At 50.8% G+C, this 18,079-nt stretch overlaps 1 protein-coding gene across 1 annotated transcript; it reads left to right on the top strand.

The window, feature by feature from the left end:
- Positions 1 to 2,671: 2,671 nt before the first annotated feature.
- numbl (NUMB like endocytic adaptor protein) lies at positions 2,672 to 16,992 on the top strand. Its single transcript, XM_084675173.1, has 9 exons — positions 2,672 to 2,817; positions 7,801 to 7,951; positions 8,986 to 9,060; positions 10,422 to 10,496; positions 11,598 to 11,738; positions 12,377 to 12,587; positions 12,708 to 12,977; positions 13,759 to 13,941; positions 14,034 to 16,992. The coding sequence occupies exons 1-9, from the start codon at positions 2,777 to 2,779 to the stop codon at positions 15,158 to 15,160; spliced, it is 2,274 nt and encodes a 757-aa protein (XP_084531299.1). The 5' UTR covers positions 2,672 to 2,776; the 3' UTR covers positions 15,161 to 16,992.
- The last annotated feature ends 1,087 nt before the right edge of the window (positions 16,993 to 18,079 follow it).

The raw sequence follows: 18,079 nt of genomic DNA, 5'->3' as shown, positions 1-18,079 counted from the left end.
AGGGACATGCTGGAGTGAGAGACAGAAAGGAGAGAGGGATGGGGGAATAGACCATGGTAAGGAAGTGTTGTGTTTATCATGAATTTGGTATGCTTGTAAATATTACACATTTATTAGAATATTAATGTAGTGTGTATGTCTGTGAGTTCTGCATCTGTTTGTCAGTGAGTGAGTGTGTGTGTGTGTCAGTATATGTGTCTGTGTGTTACCGAGGGTAATGAAAGGAACTGGGATCTAACCTGACTGTAGCTGACTGAATAGAAGTAGGTTACTGCAGTGTGTGTGTGTGTGTGTGTGTGTGTGTGTGTGTGTGTGTGTGTGTGACTGATGTATGTACCGGTTGGTGGGTCTATCTCTGCAGAAATGCATTCTGGGATTAATGGTTTATACTTTAGCAGAATAGACCCAGTTAAAGCCGGGTTTGCAGGGGATGTTTAATGCCTATTACTACTACTATAGGTGTGTGAGAGAGAGTAAAGGGGAGGGAAAGGACTGTAAGTGAGAGAGAGAGAAAGAAAGACAGTCAGAGAGAGTCATTGTGAAACAGAGAAAGAGAGAGGGAAAGAGAGCAGGAGAGAGATAGGGAGAGAGTAATATTGAGAGTTGTGTGTATAGTCATGTGTGTGTGCAGAATGTGTGGTCCTGGTTGCCGGGTTACAGGGCCTCATCTGGGTCAGGGGGAGGAGTTCTCACCCAGTACGCTCGATGGTGCTCTGGACCTGGGGTCAACACCATACACACCCCTACACACACACCACATACCCCTAAGCACATAACTCTCACCCCTATTTACACCTACACACACCTTTTACCACGCATCCATACACACACACACACACCACACAAATGCCATGCACCCCTATTTGCGCACCACACACATTCCTAGACTTATACCACACACAGCCCAACACGTCCACACCATACAAACCAACACACCCACACCTACCTATACACCCACACCTACACACAGCCCCCTGCCCAACACTGCTCGTTGCTGGCTAGGCTACACTGGGATGGGCTGTCGTTTCATTTTGGGCCTGAACCAACTTCAACTCAGTAGGAAAAGTAGAATATAAATATCAATCACAGGGCTCTCATTCTGGAGGTGCCAGTCCACAGAAAGATATGACTCACATCATGCATTATGGTCTTTAAGACCCATATGTTGTTTTGACTCGGAAACAGGCTACCGTGGCAACGTGTGAACAGTCGCAAGCACTCTCAGATGAACTCATGGTCTTTATGGGTGTGTGTGCATGTGGTGTAAAACCAGCCTGGAAGGTGTTTTAAAGAGCTTTAAGGATGTTGAATAATGTTTCCTGACACCACAGGATGTGAGGTCACTGTGTTCCATAACTGTAGTATAAATAGGCTTATATGAGCCAGCTACACAGTTACAGACAGTTACACATAGGGAGCTAGCAGGCTAATCTGTAGTGGTTACACAACACACTAACACAATCAACACAGTCGACAATAAAAACACTAATTCTGAACAAACATACCTACACACACAAACACACACACACACACACAGAGGCACTGTCTGCATAAACCTTTGTCTCGTTCTGTCTCCTCTACTTATCCTCTGTTTTTAATTCCATCCTTCCTTCCTCCTCTCCTGTTCTGCGCATCCTTCTCTATCTCTATTTTTAGAGGTACTGGTATCTCTCGTTTCCTGTCTGTGCTCTATTTGTACTGGCTTGCAAGAGAGGAAGAGGATTGTATTCTGTGTATCTTTATCTCCATCTCTACCTCCGTTGTTGTGTTTAGTGCTAAACAGCTTAGTGGCCCAAGCCCCAGCTTCAATGCCCCATAACCCCAATCCATCACTACCAGCTCTAGCTTCCATGACTCTCAGTCCTAGCCCCAACCTTAACCACCTCTCCTGAGCTCAAAGCACCAACACTAACCTCCCATCTCCCCCTAGAGCCCCAACCAGAACCTCCCAGTCTAAGCCTCAATGCTGCTAACCCCAGCATGGTCCTTCCCCTGCTTTGGACCCAGCCCCAGCTCTTGCCCCATCCCTGGTCCTGACCCACCCCCTGTCCCTGCTCCAGGGGCGGTTCGGCCCTGGCCCAGCCCCAGCTCCTGGCCCAGCCCCAGCCCCTGCCCTAGCTCCATCCTTGGTTCTGACCTAGCCCCACCTCCAGTCCCAGTCATGACCCAGCCATGGTCTGTCTGCCCTTGCTGGGCTTCACAGATGGACCCCTGAAACTGTGTCACTGCCTGCCCTGTATAATCACTTCTCCTCCCTCCCTCTCTCCCACCCTCCCTCTCCTTTTCACTAACCCTCGCTCTCGTTCCCTCCATCGCTCGGTGTCTCGTCCTCCCTGCTCTTCTCTCATCCGCGATTTGGGAGATTCTGAAACGGAAACGTCCAGCTTACTGACTCCTCAAACCGGACAACTGTTGTGTGTCTTTCTCTGGAAGTGCCTGTGTCTCTGTGTATATAGGCATCCCCCCCCCACCAACACACACTGAGGGACAGTAGGGTGTGAACGCTGCCTGTGTGTGTAAAGGTAGGCTGCATGTGTGTGTGTGTGTGTCAACACGAGCGGTCGCCTTCTCCAAGTTAATCCCTTAAGAAGAGGTGGGGCTCTCTCCTCTCTCAGCGATCCCTCGCTCCAAGCTGGTTTTCATCACGTCCTCTCTGCGTCGACTGCACCATTCTCTCCATCGCTCTGCTCTCTCAGCTGCCCGTCGTCCTCTCTCCATCTCTCCTTCCTCTGCCCTCGCTCTCTCTCTCCCTCTCCGCCGCTCTGTCCGCTCTGAGATGAGCTCCAGCTGTGAGATGGGGGAGGCCATTGAACTCAGGTGAGTTTGCAGCTGGGGAGGGTGTGTGTGTGTGTGTGCATGTTTGTAGATTTGTGCACAGATGTACGTGTGAGTTATTTTTTGTGACAAGTGGGTCAACTGTAGAGTTAGTCTCTGTAGTACGCTGGACTTGTTTTCCTGCACAACTACAGGGGTTGACCCTGTTTCTGCTAGCTAGCTGCTCCCACAAGTCAATACCAGTCTACTCAGGGGTTAGCTGTAGCACGCTAGCATTGGCCGTTAGCGGCACACTGTTGGTTCTGGGTTAGTGCGCTAGCTTTAGCATTAGCATTAGGCTGCTGGTTCAGAGTAAGTGTGAAATCTGGCTGTTGATTCTGAGTTGGTGCACTAGCTTTATCATCAGGGTTCTGGCTCTGGTGATTTCAGCAGCTGGCAAATCTGATGGACCATGGAGAGTGTATCCACCGGCTCATACACGCTAATAGTCTTAGCAGCTGCATTAGCCTAGCGTCCATATGGAGAGGATTACTGACCACACCCGTGATACACACACAGCTCAGCAACATTTGTTTATGCAGGAGAAGAGACAGTTTGTGTGTGTGTGTGTGTGTATGTGACATGGCATGCTTTAGGGATGTCTTCATGACAAAGAGACGTTACTGAAGCTCTGGGGCCAAGCCAAGCCTAGCAGGAGGGTGGGACTGTTTTGGCAAAACTCACTTTTCTTTTCTCAGCGAAAAAGGGAAAAAAAGGAGAACGCTGTTAGACGTGCTTCGTGATTTCCTGTGAAATAATGAGTGGGAGAAAGAAAGAGAGAGAGTGAAAGAGAAAGAAAGTGAAGTGTGAGAGAGGGAGGTGAAAGAAGAGAAGAGAGGAATATGGGAGAGAGGAGTGAGAGAGGGAGACGAGAGAACAGGGGGATATGGGAAAGGGGAAAAGGTGATATTTGCGCTGTTAGAAAGCTCAACAGGGTCTGCATGATGTCATGGCTGCCTACTGAGTGTTATACTTTGCTCATGCAAGTTTGTGTGTTTGTGTGTGTGGGTGAGTGTGTTAGTGTGTGCACATCAATTCTGCTTCAGGAACTTAGGGTTGGAAAAAACATAATTAGCACACAGATACAAAGACACGCACACACACTCTTTCACACAACCTTTTTCCTCTCTTTCACACACACGCACACACACACACACACACTCACACACCAGACGCACAAGCTGCTGTGCCCGCTCTGCCTGTCCTGCCTGCTGCTTCAAGGGCACAGGGGGATTTAAGAGTTTTCTTGTTAATCTCCAGGTCGGAACAGACACACACACACTCATGCAACACCACACTTCACAGTGGTGGACATACAGACAGTAGTATTGGTAGAGGAAGATGAGATAATGAGATCAGGAGTACAGAGATGGAAATAGACCCTAGGGGCAAAGGTGTGTGTCCATGATGAGTCATGGTGTTCACAGAGCAGTTGACTGGTGAGTAAAGCAGATGTTTTGATTAGAAATGCCAGTGAATCACAGACTTCAGATTCTCTAGTCTTCATATTGAAGACCTGCCACACACACACACTGCTAGCAGTTGTGTGTGTTCAGTATGAGGTGTAACTGTAGATGCAGTGTCAGGTGTGGTCTGGATATGTCTGAAGGCACAGATCTACAAACTGATGCCTTGTCCCACCTGTTGTTGTGAGGATTGCTCCCTAGTAACATTGGAATGGAATCCCAGAGTGCACTGGTGCAGGGGTCAAGGGTCAGAAGTCAGACTCATTATGCCAACCCACCAGTCCTGATCACTAATTGAATTTGTCCTGACCTTCTTCCCAGAAGCCTCTTGGGGCCTAATATCATTATGGGCCGGAGGAAGGGCATGGTGTGTGTGTGTGTGTGTGCATATGCCCCTGTTGAAATCTAATTAGGTGTTGGGAAATAACTGTTATTAGACATCCATAAGGAAACAGGTCTGTGTGAGGTGGGAGGGGGGTGGGGGGGGTGGGGGGAGAGGAGGTTAGGGAGAGGGAGAGTGAGGAGGAGGTATAAAGGGTAGATGAGTACTGTAAGAGATCGATGGAAAGATGTGTGTACTGGTGTATTTCTGCTTTAGATTGTGGTACTAGTTTGGGTTAGTGTAAACATACGTGTGTGTGTGTGTGTATCTTAGAATAGGGAACAGCTGGTTCCTGAGGGCTGCCACACTCTGCCAGTACAAACAACTTGTCAAACTGCTGTCCAACACTGAGCTAACACAGTCAATACACACACACAGTGCATACAGATTTGAGAGAAAGCTAACAGTTTAGTCTGTATAGACTAGAGCTCATTTCACCAGTAGAACGGTCAGGGCAGGTCAGAGTAGATTTATGGCAGAGTAAATATATAAATGACCCATAGCCAACAGACGACGGGGAGGAAGAGGAAGGTGATTGGAGGGGAAGAAGGGAGAGAGAGGAGTGGAACGAGGATGGAGAGAATGAGAGGAAGATGGTCTACATCTGGTTGCTATAATACATGGATTGATTTAGGAAAACTCTTTCCTAATGTTAAGTGCCGACAAAGTCTTTGAGAATGGAGAGAAAGATGGACAAAGAAGAATGGGACAGATCAAATTATATTACTAAATTTGATTTATAGGTTATGGTAAAGTTGTTTTGGTTCCTCTTTCTTTCTTTCTTTCTTTCTTTCTCTCTCTCTCTCTCTCTCTCTCTCTCTCTCTCTCTCTCTCTCTCTCTCTCTCTCTCTCTCTCTCTCTCTCTCTCTCTCTCTCTCTCTCTCTCTCTCTCTGTGTAAAACTGTGAACTCCAGCTGTTTCTCATCGGGAGGTGAGCTCATAGCAGTGCAATGGAAGGCTTTGCTATTTTGTTGCTTGATGGGACATGGACCTGTGTATGCCTGTGTGTGTGGACACGAAACAGTCCCTGTGGCCGAGGTCAATGCCGGGGAAGGGACTGGTGCCGAGGCTGGGGCTTGGATAGAACTGAGGCTGGGGCTGAGGCTGGGTCTGGAGCTCTCCCCTTGGGAAAACTGTCAGAAAGAGACTCAACTCTAAAACACTGTGACCCCAATCAGAGTAGAGAACTGAGAGATAGAAATGAAAGGATCTTTCTCCTTTTTTTCTCAGTTCCTCTGTGTTTTTGTCCTGTTTCTTCTCTCCTCTCCCACTTCCTCTCTGGATCCTCTCTCTCTCACTTCTCCTCCCTCGCCTGCTCTTTTCTCTCTTTGCTTTCTCATGTCCCACTTTTTTAATACTGCAGACTCTCTCTCTCCATCATTCCGTTTTTGTGCCTCTCTGCTTCTCCCTTTCCCACCCTAATCCCTCCCCCCCACACACACACCCACACACACACCACACACCCACACACACACCACACACACACCACACACACACACCCACACACCACACACACACCACACACCCACACACACACCACACACCACACACACACCACACATACACACCCACACACCCACACACACCACACACCCACACACACACCACCCACACACCACACACACACCACACACACCACACACCACACACACACCACACACACCACACACCACACACACACACCCACACACTCACACAGGAGCTCTCCCTTACCTCCTCTCTTCCTTATAATCACCCCTCCCCCATTCCCTGCTCTCTCCTCCCCCGGCATTTACCCCCCATGCCCTGCCCCTCCCTGGTTATCTGTCACCAGAAGTTTTCCTGCCCCCAAAGCTCCATGGGCAGGCTCCAGACAGGTGCCAGGCAGTTGGCACAGTGCCCGAGCCGACACACACAAACACACATGCACACTTACACAAGCGTGCCTTGCTGTCTGCTATGCCCCCTAAGGGACCTGCAAACTGGCAGGGGTCCATACCAACCATGCCAGCAATGCCAGGGATGAGTAAGGCCACTCAGAGCTCTTTTAGAGATGTGTGTAATCAAGTATGAATGCGTGTGTGTGTGTGTGTGTGCGTGTGCGTGTAAGGCGACACGCGTGGCTAACGAGCACTTGCTCTGGGCTGTGTCTCACACCTGTTACCCTTGATGTGGCACAGATTATGGGAAGCTGTGGTGGGTGTGGGTGTGGGTGTGGCGGGGTAGATAGCATGGCCATGATATAAGGGTAGTATTGAGGATCACTAGTACCTCTACCTTCAGACGTTGGACCAGTTCAGCTCAGACACCTGGAAAGATGCCCTCCCGCTCCAACAGACGGTGAGATGACTGGCTGGATGGTCTGAGGAACATGGAGAGGCAGCATTCAATCGAGAGAGAGGATAGAGAAGAGAGGAGCCAGAGCTACAATGGGGGAGATTGAAAGAGAGTGGAAGGAGAGAAGAGGGGAGTGAGGGATAGAGAAAGAGACAGTGAACTAAGAAGAGAGGAGGATGAGAAAGAGAAAGAAGGGAGGGAGGGAGAGAAGGAGGGATATTTTTCTGGCTTAGTACTCCTAGTTGAAGAGCGAAACAAGGATGTGATGCATGAAAACTGTCATTAGCATATTTAAACAGGTTGTTGTTTTGATAGTGTCATGTCTCATTATGCTGGTGGCTTACATTACCAGCACAAAGCAGGCCAGTGGATGTCCTAATTATGATATGGGGAAGAGTGTGTCTGTGTGTGTCTTTGTTTTAACATATGTGTGGATACATACACGGTGTGTGTGTGTGTTTACTGGGCTCACAGTGGCTCTGTGCTGGGTTCAAAGTGAACCATCTGGGTTCGGTTGGCACCACAACAGAACATTCTTTTCTCTAGTGTCAAGAGGGGGAGGGGGGGGGGGTAGATTGCTCGTGGCTCTGATTGGACGAAACATACACCCCATAAATCTTCAGTAATGGGTTTATAAATAGGGGTGAGGATGATGATGTGGAAGATCCTAATGTCTAATGAGGAGGTGGATGATGGTGAAGAGGATGATAAGTGCTTCATCTCCCCCATCTCACCTTCCTCTGCCCAACCTCAAACCCACCCTAAGGATGCCACACTCATTCTAACCCCCCCCTCCCTCTCTCCCCCTCTGGGTTTCCGTAGTAACAGGGAGCCAGAGACCCCGGAGATGAACAAGCTACGCCAGAGCCTGCGGAGGAAGAAGCCCAGCTACGTCCCAGAGGCCAGCAGACCGCACCAGTGGCAGGCTGACGAGGAGGCCGTCCGCAGGGGCAAGTGCAACTTCCCTGTCAGGGTAAGGACCAATCACGCTAACCACCTTGACCTGACCTTGAACAGACTTTAACCTGCCAACAACCTCAACTCAGCCTGACTGGAATCTGACCAGGGACCAATCAGATACCCAACACAATGACTACAAACACAACCACGACTTATACAACCACTCGACCACAACGCACACAACCGCACAGCCTGCCAGGGAAGAGGGAGAGAGAGGGAGGGAGGGAGGGAGGGAGGGAGGGAGGGGAGGGGAGGGGAGGGGAGGGGAGGGGAGGGGAGGGGAGGGGAGGGGAGACACAGAAGGAGGTGAGAGACACAGGGGTGGGTAATGAGGTCAGAAAGAGAGAGAGGGATGATGGTGGTCAGAGAGAGGGAGGAACAGTGGTGAAAGAGAGAGAGATTAGAACTACAAGGGGGCAATCGATGTGGGAGGGAAGAGAGATGTATAAAATGAGAGGGTGAATATAGGGGAGAGAGAATGAGGGGGAGAAAGAGAGCAAGAGAGGGAGGGTTTTTCTAATGGAAAATACCCCTGCTGGCATGCAGTGCTGCAGAGAGCCAGCAGATAAATTAACAGTAAAGTGGAACTAGCTCCAGGAGTCAATACTGTGGCATGGTCTACCCTTCCTTCTCTCTCTTTATCTCTCGTGTCCCATCTCTCCTCGTCTCTCTTGCTCACTCAATTTTCTGAAGGTAACTCACGTCTACAGTTCTGCACCAAATATGGAACTGGATGACACACATGCACACACACACACACACACATGTGATGAAAGCATTCTTTCTCTGAGGCTAAGAATAAACTCAGTAAGAGGTAGAGAAATACTTTTTTTCTGGACTATCTTTCCCTCTCTAACCTCGGTTTTCTCTGCTTGGTTAGCTCCGGCTAGATGGGGATGTCTCAAAGGGCTTCTTCTGTTTTTCACTCCCCTCTTCTCCACTCCATTCCTCACCCCCTCCTCTTCCTCTCTTTCTCTTCAGTATTATGTCTACCTTTCAAATCAATAAGGGCAGTGTTTTATTCTGCCCCCCCATCCTTCTCTGCAGTACCTGGGCCTGGTGGAAGTGGAGGAATCCAGAGGGATGCATGTCTGTGAGGAGGCCGTCAAAAAGCTCAAAGTTGTGAGTATCTCTCCATAGATCTTTTTCTCTCTTATCCTCCCGCGATTTCCTCTCTCTTTCCTCCTCCTCTCCTCTCGAACCCCCTGCTGGGGGCTCACAGATGTGGAGCTGCACATCTATCTATTTATCTCAGGCCTCCTGCTTCCGTCCGTCCCTCCCTCCATCCCTCCTCCATCTGCCCTTCTTCCCCTCGCTGGTGCTCGGCCCCCTGGGAAGACAGGCTCGCCAGGGACCGTGCGAACAGTGTGACATGGTCACACACACACAGATAAACAGACACACACCCTCTCTCGGGCTACACTCTATGGAACATCTAGATTGGCAGGAGGATGCTTGTGGAGGTCCAGCGGGCCCCCAGGCATGCCCCCCCCCCTCCCCTAGGGGAAGCAGAGGGTCAGAGAGGGCCTGGACACCCCCAGTTTAGACCCATCTCCCCTCCCATCACCCCCCAGGAGCAGCCTGGAGACAGAGCCTCTGTTCTGCTGCCTGCATGTTTATTACTTCATGTGATGGTCCATCTCTCTATTCTATCTCTCTATTCTATCTCTCTATTCTATCTCTCTATTCTATCTCTCTATTCTATCCCTCTTTTCCATCACTCTTTTTCATCGCTCTATTCTGTTCTTCTGGCTTTGTCCACTGCTCAGCAAGATGACTGTGTGTGTTTGTGTGTATTTATTTGTGTGAGTGTGTTTATGTGTGTTTCAGATTTTTCCTCCTCATCAGCATGTCTGCCCGCTCTGCTATTTTAATTCTCCACTTCCTTCATCCCTCGCTCTCCGCACTCATCCCACTTGCCATTTCATTCCTTCTTTTATGTTCCCTCCCTCCCCCTCTCTCCTGGGTTGCAGTGATGCCTGTCTGTTCCCACCCAGCCATGGTCACTCTGCTCTACTCACACTCCCCTTCTCCTCACTCCATCATCCAAACATACTGTTTTCATATGCTTGTCTCCTGTCATCCTTTCACCGTTCTCTCTGCAGAACTCACCCACGTTGTCATGCTTTTATTTCCCGTAACTCTCCCTGTGCCCCCCACACACACACACTCACTCCCCTCTCCCCCTCCTTCTCTCTTACACACGCAGTGTGTCATGCAGGCAGGCAGTGCCGGTACTGTATTATTGAGTGGGTATTTTTAGTACTGCTGTTCTGGTGCTGGGTAGTGCCCTCCTCTGGAGAGCCCTGGGGTAGTGCCAGCTGGCTCACCCTGCCCATGCCCCCTCCCCCCTGCTAGCCCCTCAGCCCTGCAGCCTCCCTCCCACCCAGCATTAAACACCCTACTGCTACGGGCTAGCTGCAGTAGGGCGTAAGGCACTGTGTGATAGATTCAAGTCTAACTCTCTTTCTCTCTCTCTCCAGAGTGGTAAGAAGACAGTCAAAGCCGTCCTGTGGGTTTCAGCAGATGGACTCAGGGTGGTGGATGACAAAACAAAGGTAGGTGTGTGTGTGCGAGTGAACTGCTCAGTCTGGTCCCATGTTGATGATGTCAGCCCTGCGGGCCAGGAGCAGAAGGAGCCCCACACGGGTGTTCCTGCCGTGCCTGATGAGCTTGTTGATCCGCCAGGGTGACAGGAGGAGGCTTTAGATTGGAAGGCTGGAGCTGGGGGGGGGGGGGGGGGGGGGCGGACAGACAGGAACACACACACATACATACACACACACAAAGAGACAGTAGAGTGAAGAACAAGGGTCTTACAGAGCACTCTTCTTGTTTCCTGTGTGGTGACCCACAACCCCCTCCTCTCTCTCTCAACTCCCTTATCCTCCTCTCTCCTCCGTTTACCGACAACCTCCCTCCTCCTCCCCTCTTCCTGTAAGCCTCTCTGTCTTTGAGTCAGCAAAGTCTGTAAAACCCTCTTCACCCCACCCCCACTCCCTTCTCTTTCTACTATGACCCCCTCATTCTTTACTCTTCTACACCCCCCTCCCACACCATGCTGCCAGTTCAGCTTGAGTCACAGGCCCCCTCATAATGACATGACTCCTGAAATAAACGTCAACAGACACAGATATTACCCAGAACTCTGCACCGTAACTTCCACCCACCACAACTCTCTCTCTTTCTCCTTACACACACACACCCTCAGCCCTTCCTCTGTCCCAGACTCTTATATGAACGGTCTGTCACCTCTGAACTAGTCTGCCTTCATCCACTAATTGGCCCGCCATGAATGGACTGATCTAACTCTCCGTTCTTATCATTTTCTCTCCTCCCTCACTCTCCTCAGATAGAGGGGAGGAAGGAAGTGCGTGTGTGGAATCCCACTTTTGTCTTTCTTTCCATTCATCCCCTTCCCTCGCTTGTTTCCCAACAAGGGCGCGGGGGGGGGGGGGGGGGGTACCTATAGGTTACAGTCAGACAAGGTCACCAGGACACCACAACCCTCATCTCTAACCTGAGGTCTCTCTCCATCTCTCTCTCTATCTGTATCTCTTTGTTTGTCTCTCTCCATCTCTCTCTCTATCTGTATCTCTTTGTTTGTCTCTCTCCATCTCTCTCTTCCACCACCCCCCACCCCCCCCCCACCCCCCCAGGATCTCATTGTGGACCAGACCATAGAGAAGGTGTCGTTCTGCGCTCCAGATCGTAACTATGACAAGGCCTTCTCCTACATCTGCCGTGATGGCACCACCCGACGGTGGATCTGTCACTGCTTCATGGCGCTCAAGGACTCGGTGAGCTCACACACACACACACGCAGTCATTCATGGTCACACAAGCACAGACACACAAACTTCAAGCATACACATACATGACATAATGTAGACATACATGCAGACGTACGTGCAGTGTACACACGTACACACACACATGCAGCGATACTGTACACACAGATGAATAATCCAGGGTATGCAGGCAGAGCCTCCAGGGATTAACGTCAGGATTACTGCCTGGGCTGGGTCATTTATTCCCAATCTCTACTCTTGGGTCATCTACTTCCAATCTGTATGGAGAGAGAGATGGATAGAAGAGAGGGAAAGAGATAGAGGGAGGGTAATGAGACTGTAACAGAAGGGCCCAAAGTAGCTTCTCCCAGCAGGGCTTCTGTGATGCTGGTCATTGTTCATCTCCTGGTGTGTAGGAAAGACTGTTGAGATAAAGCCTAGGTATACTCCAAAGCATCAGAAAAGGATGCTCATTAAACCATCTGCTTTACATCAGTCCAGTATTGAGAATGCCTCTTCATGTGTTATGGTGACTGTCCACTAGGTGGCGCTGAGCCACGTGATATGTTAAGGTCAGGGTTGGTCACCAATGGTTATTGATCTGCTCAGTATTGATAAAGGCTGCTGTTGCGCCTCCCATCCACCAGGGGGAGAGACTGAGCCACGCTGTGGGTTGTGCATTTGCGGCCTGCCTGGAGAGGAAGCAACGAAGGGAGAAGGAGTGTGGCGTCACAGCCTCCTTCGACGCCAGCCGCACCTCCTTCGTACGCGAGGGCTCCTTCCGCGTCAACTCTTCCTGCAGCCAGCAGGGCAGCGACCGCGATGAGATCATGAAGCAGCTGCAGGAGAAAAAGAAAGGTGAGGAGGACTCTGGTTCCCAGAATGCCTCGGTCTAAGGAAAGTAGTCCATAGTCCCAGACCGGGCCTAATCTTCTGGTACAGCCATCTTAATCCCTGTTGGGTCGTGTCTCCCCCCAGACACCCCCTGTGCCATCCCCGCCCTCCCTCCTGGCTCCGCCTCCCCCCCAGAGAGTGCGGCCTCTCCCGTGGAGCGGGCGGAGCCTGGCGGCCCTCGCGCCATCCCTCGCCGCCACGCCCCCATCGAGCAGCTGGTCCGCCAGGGCTCATTCCGGGGTTTCCCCGCCCTCAGCGGGAAGAACTCGCCATTTAAACGCCAGCTGTCGCTTCGCCTCAACGACCTGCCCTCCACCCTGCAACGCAAGACTGACTTCCAGACAAAGAATCCTGGTGAGCATGTTCACCTGGACTTGTGTGTGTGTCTATGCGTGCGCACACACACACACACACATATGTACACGCGCACACACACACACACACACAATCAATGCCACTGCTTTCCCAGTTCCTGGGTTTTCTGAAGGAACGTAATGCAATGCAGGTATTGATTTAGAATTGATTGTGTGTTATTCAAGCAGGCTTTCTGTCTGAGCCTCAGAGAAACTCTGGAAACACATTCACTCCCATCATAGTCCAGGCCATAGCAGGAGAGTGTGAGATTTACAGCTGTGCCTCAGGAAAGACCAGAGAGAGATAACAGAAGAGGAACAGAGGGCTCTGCTCTCTCCAGAGAGACATGCATCTGCCTCTAAGGGAGGAGAGGAGAGGAGAGAGGAGAGGAGCAGAGAGAAAGGGCACGGAGGGAGAGGTAGAGTGCAGCTGGATTGCACACCGCTGCCTTCCTAAGAATCACAGAGCGTTACTCTTTCATCCTCTGTCCATATCCCACTCAGCCCCCTCTCACCCTGTCTCTCTTCCTCTCTCTCTCTCTCTCTGGCTTAGCTCAGTAAGGGATAGGACAGTGATAGGGGAATTAAATGTCTAATCTATTTATAGTAGCTGGCCAGGGTCAGGTTGGCCTGCTGTGTTGCACCATTGATCTGCAGCAGTGTGGCTGTGTTGCACACACCACAGGCCCTGAGATGCTCCTGGTCTGCTCTGTGTTCAAATCATTACTGAATGTCTGACTTGATGCTAACCACCACCCCCCCTCCCCTCTTTCTCCCTTTAGTCCCAGAGCTGGAGCTGTCTGTGCCGGGGGAGTCCGATGGCATCAACGCTCTCTGTAGCCAGATCAACACGTCCTTCACCAAGCCCTCCCAGGAGCTGTTCTCCAACCCCCACTCCTCAGCCAACGGTGGGCCAGCCTGCAGTGTGCCCCCCAGCCTTCCCCCCCCGCCTGCTCCACTGCAAGGTACCTCACCAGACTTCCCTCCACCTTCACTCAAACTCACCGTGTTTTCCGTCCTTCTCTTGTGACTCACTTCCTGTTCCTCTCCCTCCCAGCTACTTCTTCCTGGGTGCAGGCGGAGCCTCCGATCCAGTCCCCGCCCCCCATGGCCGTCCACGGGGGCGGACACAGGAGGACGCCGTCCGAGGCAGAGCGCTGGCTGGAGGAGGTCGCAAAGGCTGTCAGGGCCCAGCAGCCAACCCCGCCCCCAACCCTGGCCCCGCCCCCCTCCCAGCCTGCCCCGCCCATTCCCATCATTCCTGGCCCTCCAGGATCGGCTATGTTAGTTCCTCCTATCTCACTTCCTCCTATGTCACTTCCCTCCATGTCAGCAGCTCCTATGTCACTTCCTCCCATGTCACTTTCTTCTATGTCAAGCGCTCCTATGTCAGGTGCCCCTATGTCTGTGTCCCTTATGTCTTGTGCCAGCATGTCTAATCCACCAATGTCAGTCCCCATGTCCCTGCCCTCCATGCCAGGGGCACCAATGTCTGGCCCTCCCATGTCCCTGCCCTCCATGACAGTCCCCTCCATGTCTGGGCCCACAATGACCGGTGTGCCCCTCCTCGGTGCCCCCCTGCCAAGCTCCATGCCTCTCTTCCCCCTGGCGTACGATGCCACTCCCGCTCCAGGTAATCTCTACGGTCAGCCGCCGCTCCAGCCTGCGTTCGTGCAGGGCTACATCCCCGGGCTGGCCAGCAGCATGACCTACCCCAACACCAGTGTGCCCGTGGTGGGCATCACGCCCTCCCAGATGGTCGCCAACGTCTTCTCGGTGGGTGGGGCCTCCATGTGCGTGACCGGAGGCAAAACGGGCGTACTCGGCAGTGTCGGGCATCACCATGGCTACCCTAGCTCCGCCCCTCATACGAGCGGGTTTCCCACACCGCCTTTCGGAGCCCCGCCCACCATGAACGGGCTGGCACCCAGCCTCCCCGTGTCCTCCGCATCCAGCGGCGTTATGGTCACGCAGAACGGCAGCGTTTCAAGCAACGGCGGCTGCAGTACTAGTGGTTGGCCACAGGAGGCGCTGCAGCCCACCCCGGCTACAGGGGAAGCAGACCGGTTTGAGGCTAAGTGGGCCGCCCTGGAGACCAAGACGCCGCCACCGTCACAGCAGCCAAAGGCGGCACCCAACCCGTTCTCGAACGACCTGCAGAAGACCTTTGAGATTGAGCTTTAACCAGGCGAGCCGAAGCCTTGGCCTGGTGATGACTGCTGCTGACAGACTCTCCTCAGGCCAGACCTGACTGGACCTCCTCTCCACTTTTTTCTTTCCTCCCTCCCTTCGCCTCATCCTTCCAACCATCGCTGGACTCTTCTCTTCTTCCTCAATTCTCCTTTCTTGTCATCCCCCTCTCAATCCATTCCCCTGACCCTGTGCTTAGCTTCAGATAGCTTCTCCTGTTTGGCTGTCATCAGGGTCAGTTCTAAAGAAGAGGAGGAAGAGGAGCCGGAGAACACGAAATCATCACAGTGAGAAAAGCCAATAAGCAGAGAGAGACCTGACTAACTGGCCAATGACAGGGCTCAAAGTAAAGACCTCTCACCCAAAAGGATGATGACCAATAAGAAGATTTATTTGATTGATGGACAAAACAGTTTATTTATTTGTTTGTAATATTTGATTTTAACAAGTTTAAATTATATTTTGAAAGAAGTTATTTTAAAACAGTGTTTGATTTCCCTGTATTTATTTTTGTTGAACTGGATCAAGGAAGGTAAAAGGAATGCTGGGATTGGACAATAAGGTGAAGTGGAGAGGGGGGCATTGTGGGAATATGAGTCACTACATGAATGACTAATTGCAGCCATATTGCCGTGACCGCTAATTCAATCCAGAGCAGTGTATGATGTGTGTGGGAGAGAGTGTAAATAGCATGCCTTTTTCACCCTCAATTTATTACCCCTCATGTCAATCTGCCCCTGTAAGTATTTGTCCCCAGGCTCCAGATGACCCTGCTCTGGGACCTTGCAGGGCTGAAACACAGGGCTCTATCAGGGGTGCTCTCTGGAAATATGGATCTCAACACTTCCGTAACACTGCAAAACTCTGGAACAATCTGGAACCGGCTGAAACATTCTGGAATACTACGGAACACTCCAGAACACTTGTTACCACAGGGATCACTCCAGAACACTGTGTAACTGTGTGGCACTATGGTGCACTACATTCCAGCATTGATAAATCAATCTAACTGGAGTCAGATACAGGGTGGTCACCTGGCCATGGGTGCTCAGCAGGACTGGGGGTTGGGCCACGCTCTCCCAGGCTGAGGATGGACAGGGTGGTGTATGCTTTCATGGAGCAGATAAGGGACAAAGCACAGACCTAGAGGGAGGGTGAATGCATGACATATGGGAGAAAAAGAAAACAGAATGTGAGTAAGGGATGCAAAGATGGCATACTTTTAAAGAATTGAGTTTGTGGAAGTTAGAATCATGGAGAATCATGGGATTGGAATGAGAGAGAGGAGGAGGAGTGTGTGGTTAGGTCCAGGTGAGAACAGGGTTGACTCACATCAACAACAGAATGAACAGAATGAAGGGAGAATGAGTAGATGGAAGAAAGACTTTAAAATTCATAATCTTCCTGGTTCTATAGTAATTAACTTGTCATGACCTAATCAGCCAATCAGATCTCTTCCTGTGACACAATATTTATTTTTGATTGGCCCAAAGAAAGCCCTCTCTGTGGGGCCCATGTATTTGTTTTGGACCAATCAGTTGTCCTTTTAAAGAGAAATCCCTCCCTCTCCCTTCTCTCTATAGGAGGAAGACGTAGTCACTCATGAAATGGATGTTTTTATTTCTCTAATCCCACAAAGGATCCCACTTTTGCACGCTCCTCAGAATTAAAACATGTAGATCGATTATGTTGAAAATAAGCAAACTAAGGTACCTCATAAACGTTGATTGTAAACCATAGCTTAGTCGTTAACGAACCAGTGGAATTTATTTTTAATCTTTATTTACAGAATTTTGTATTTAAACCTACATATTTGTATTGTAATTACATTGTACAAAGATAAATAAATACAGTAATATAATATTAAAACTCCGCTCTGCCTCCATGTTTTTCTGCTCTGTCTAATAAGTGCTTGGTTCTGTCATAATCTCCCTGGAGATCAGGACCAGCGTCGCAGATTCTGCGGGCTACTGGAGTTCCAGGATCTAAACATGAACTGCAGCTTAGCTCAGTCCACAGGGTGCAGGGTCCATCGGTACCTTGAAACCCCCACATGCTGTCTCTAGCATGGGTGTGTTATGGTGGGGTTCTACTTAGTTAGCCTCATCTGGTATCGTTTTAAGACTGAGCAGCTTTCTATTCCTCGGGAGTGACTGCTGTCTTGCCCTTGGATCCTGTTCACCAAACCTGATTGTCACAGAAAACATGAAAGCATTCTCCCCTCAATGAACCCAATGACCCCTGGCCTCAAACACACACACGCACACACAGACTGTTTCCTTATTCCCACCCCCCTCTCTCTCTGTCTCTGGTGGAGCAGCTTTTCGGCTCAGTAAGGGGCAGGGGCAGGGGGGTGGCGGGGGCTAAGCTCAGGTCACTAATGTGAGCAGACAAGGCCTCTCTTCAACTCTGGGCCGTGAGAAAGAGGCCTACCACTCTGAGCTTGACTCCTGCTAGCAGTAACTCTGCCGCCATTGTCCTGCTGCTGTTTGAGTCAGGGAATGGAGGATGGGATGGGGGGGAGGGGGAAGAAGGAGGGAAGCGAGAAGAAAAAAGGATGTTAAAGGAGAGGGGATGAGGGCAGTGAGAGTGAGCCACACAGCACTTGAGTCATGTTGGTAGTAACTCTACTGCTATTATCCTGGCCCTGTTAGTCAGGGAGGAGAGGAGAAAGGAAGACTGGAGAGGAGAGAAGAGCGGGTTGAGGAAAGGAGAGCGAGAGACAGGCCAGGTTTATGGTCAGGGTCATTGAGAGAGTCCATTGAGATTGACAGTAAGATAAAGAGAGAGGGGCAAGGAGAGAACAAGGACACAAACAACCATATATACTGTGCCCCAAACTGTAATATGATACAGTTACCATGGACACACCAATGACAGGAGTAATTTATAAACACGTCCAAAAGTGCTGAA

This window comes from Hypomesus nipponensis, chromosome 15 (genome assembly GCF_054491055.1).
Source record: "Hypomesus nipponensis isolate SF chromosome 15, ASM5449105v1, whole genome shotgun sequence".
Taxonomy (NCBI): Eukaryota; Metazoa; Chordata; class Actinopteri; order Osmeriformes; family Osmeridae; genus Hypomesus; species Hypomesus nipponensis.
The sequence above is the reverse complement of the archived record's forward strand: the minus strand, read 5'-3'. Positions and strand labels throughout refer to the sequence as shown.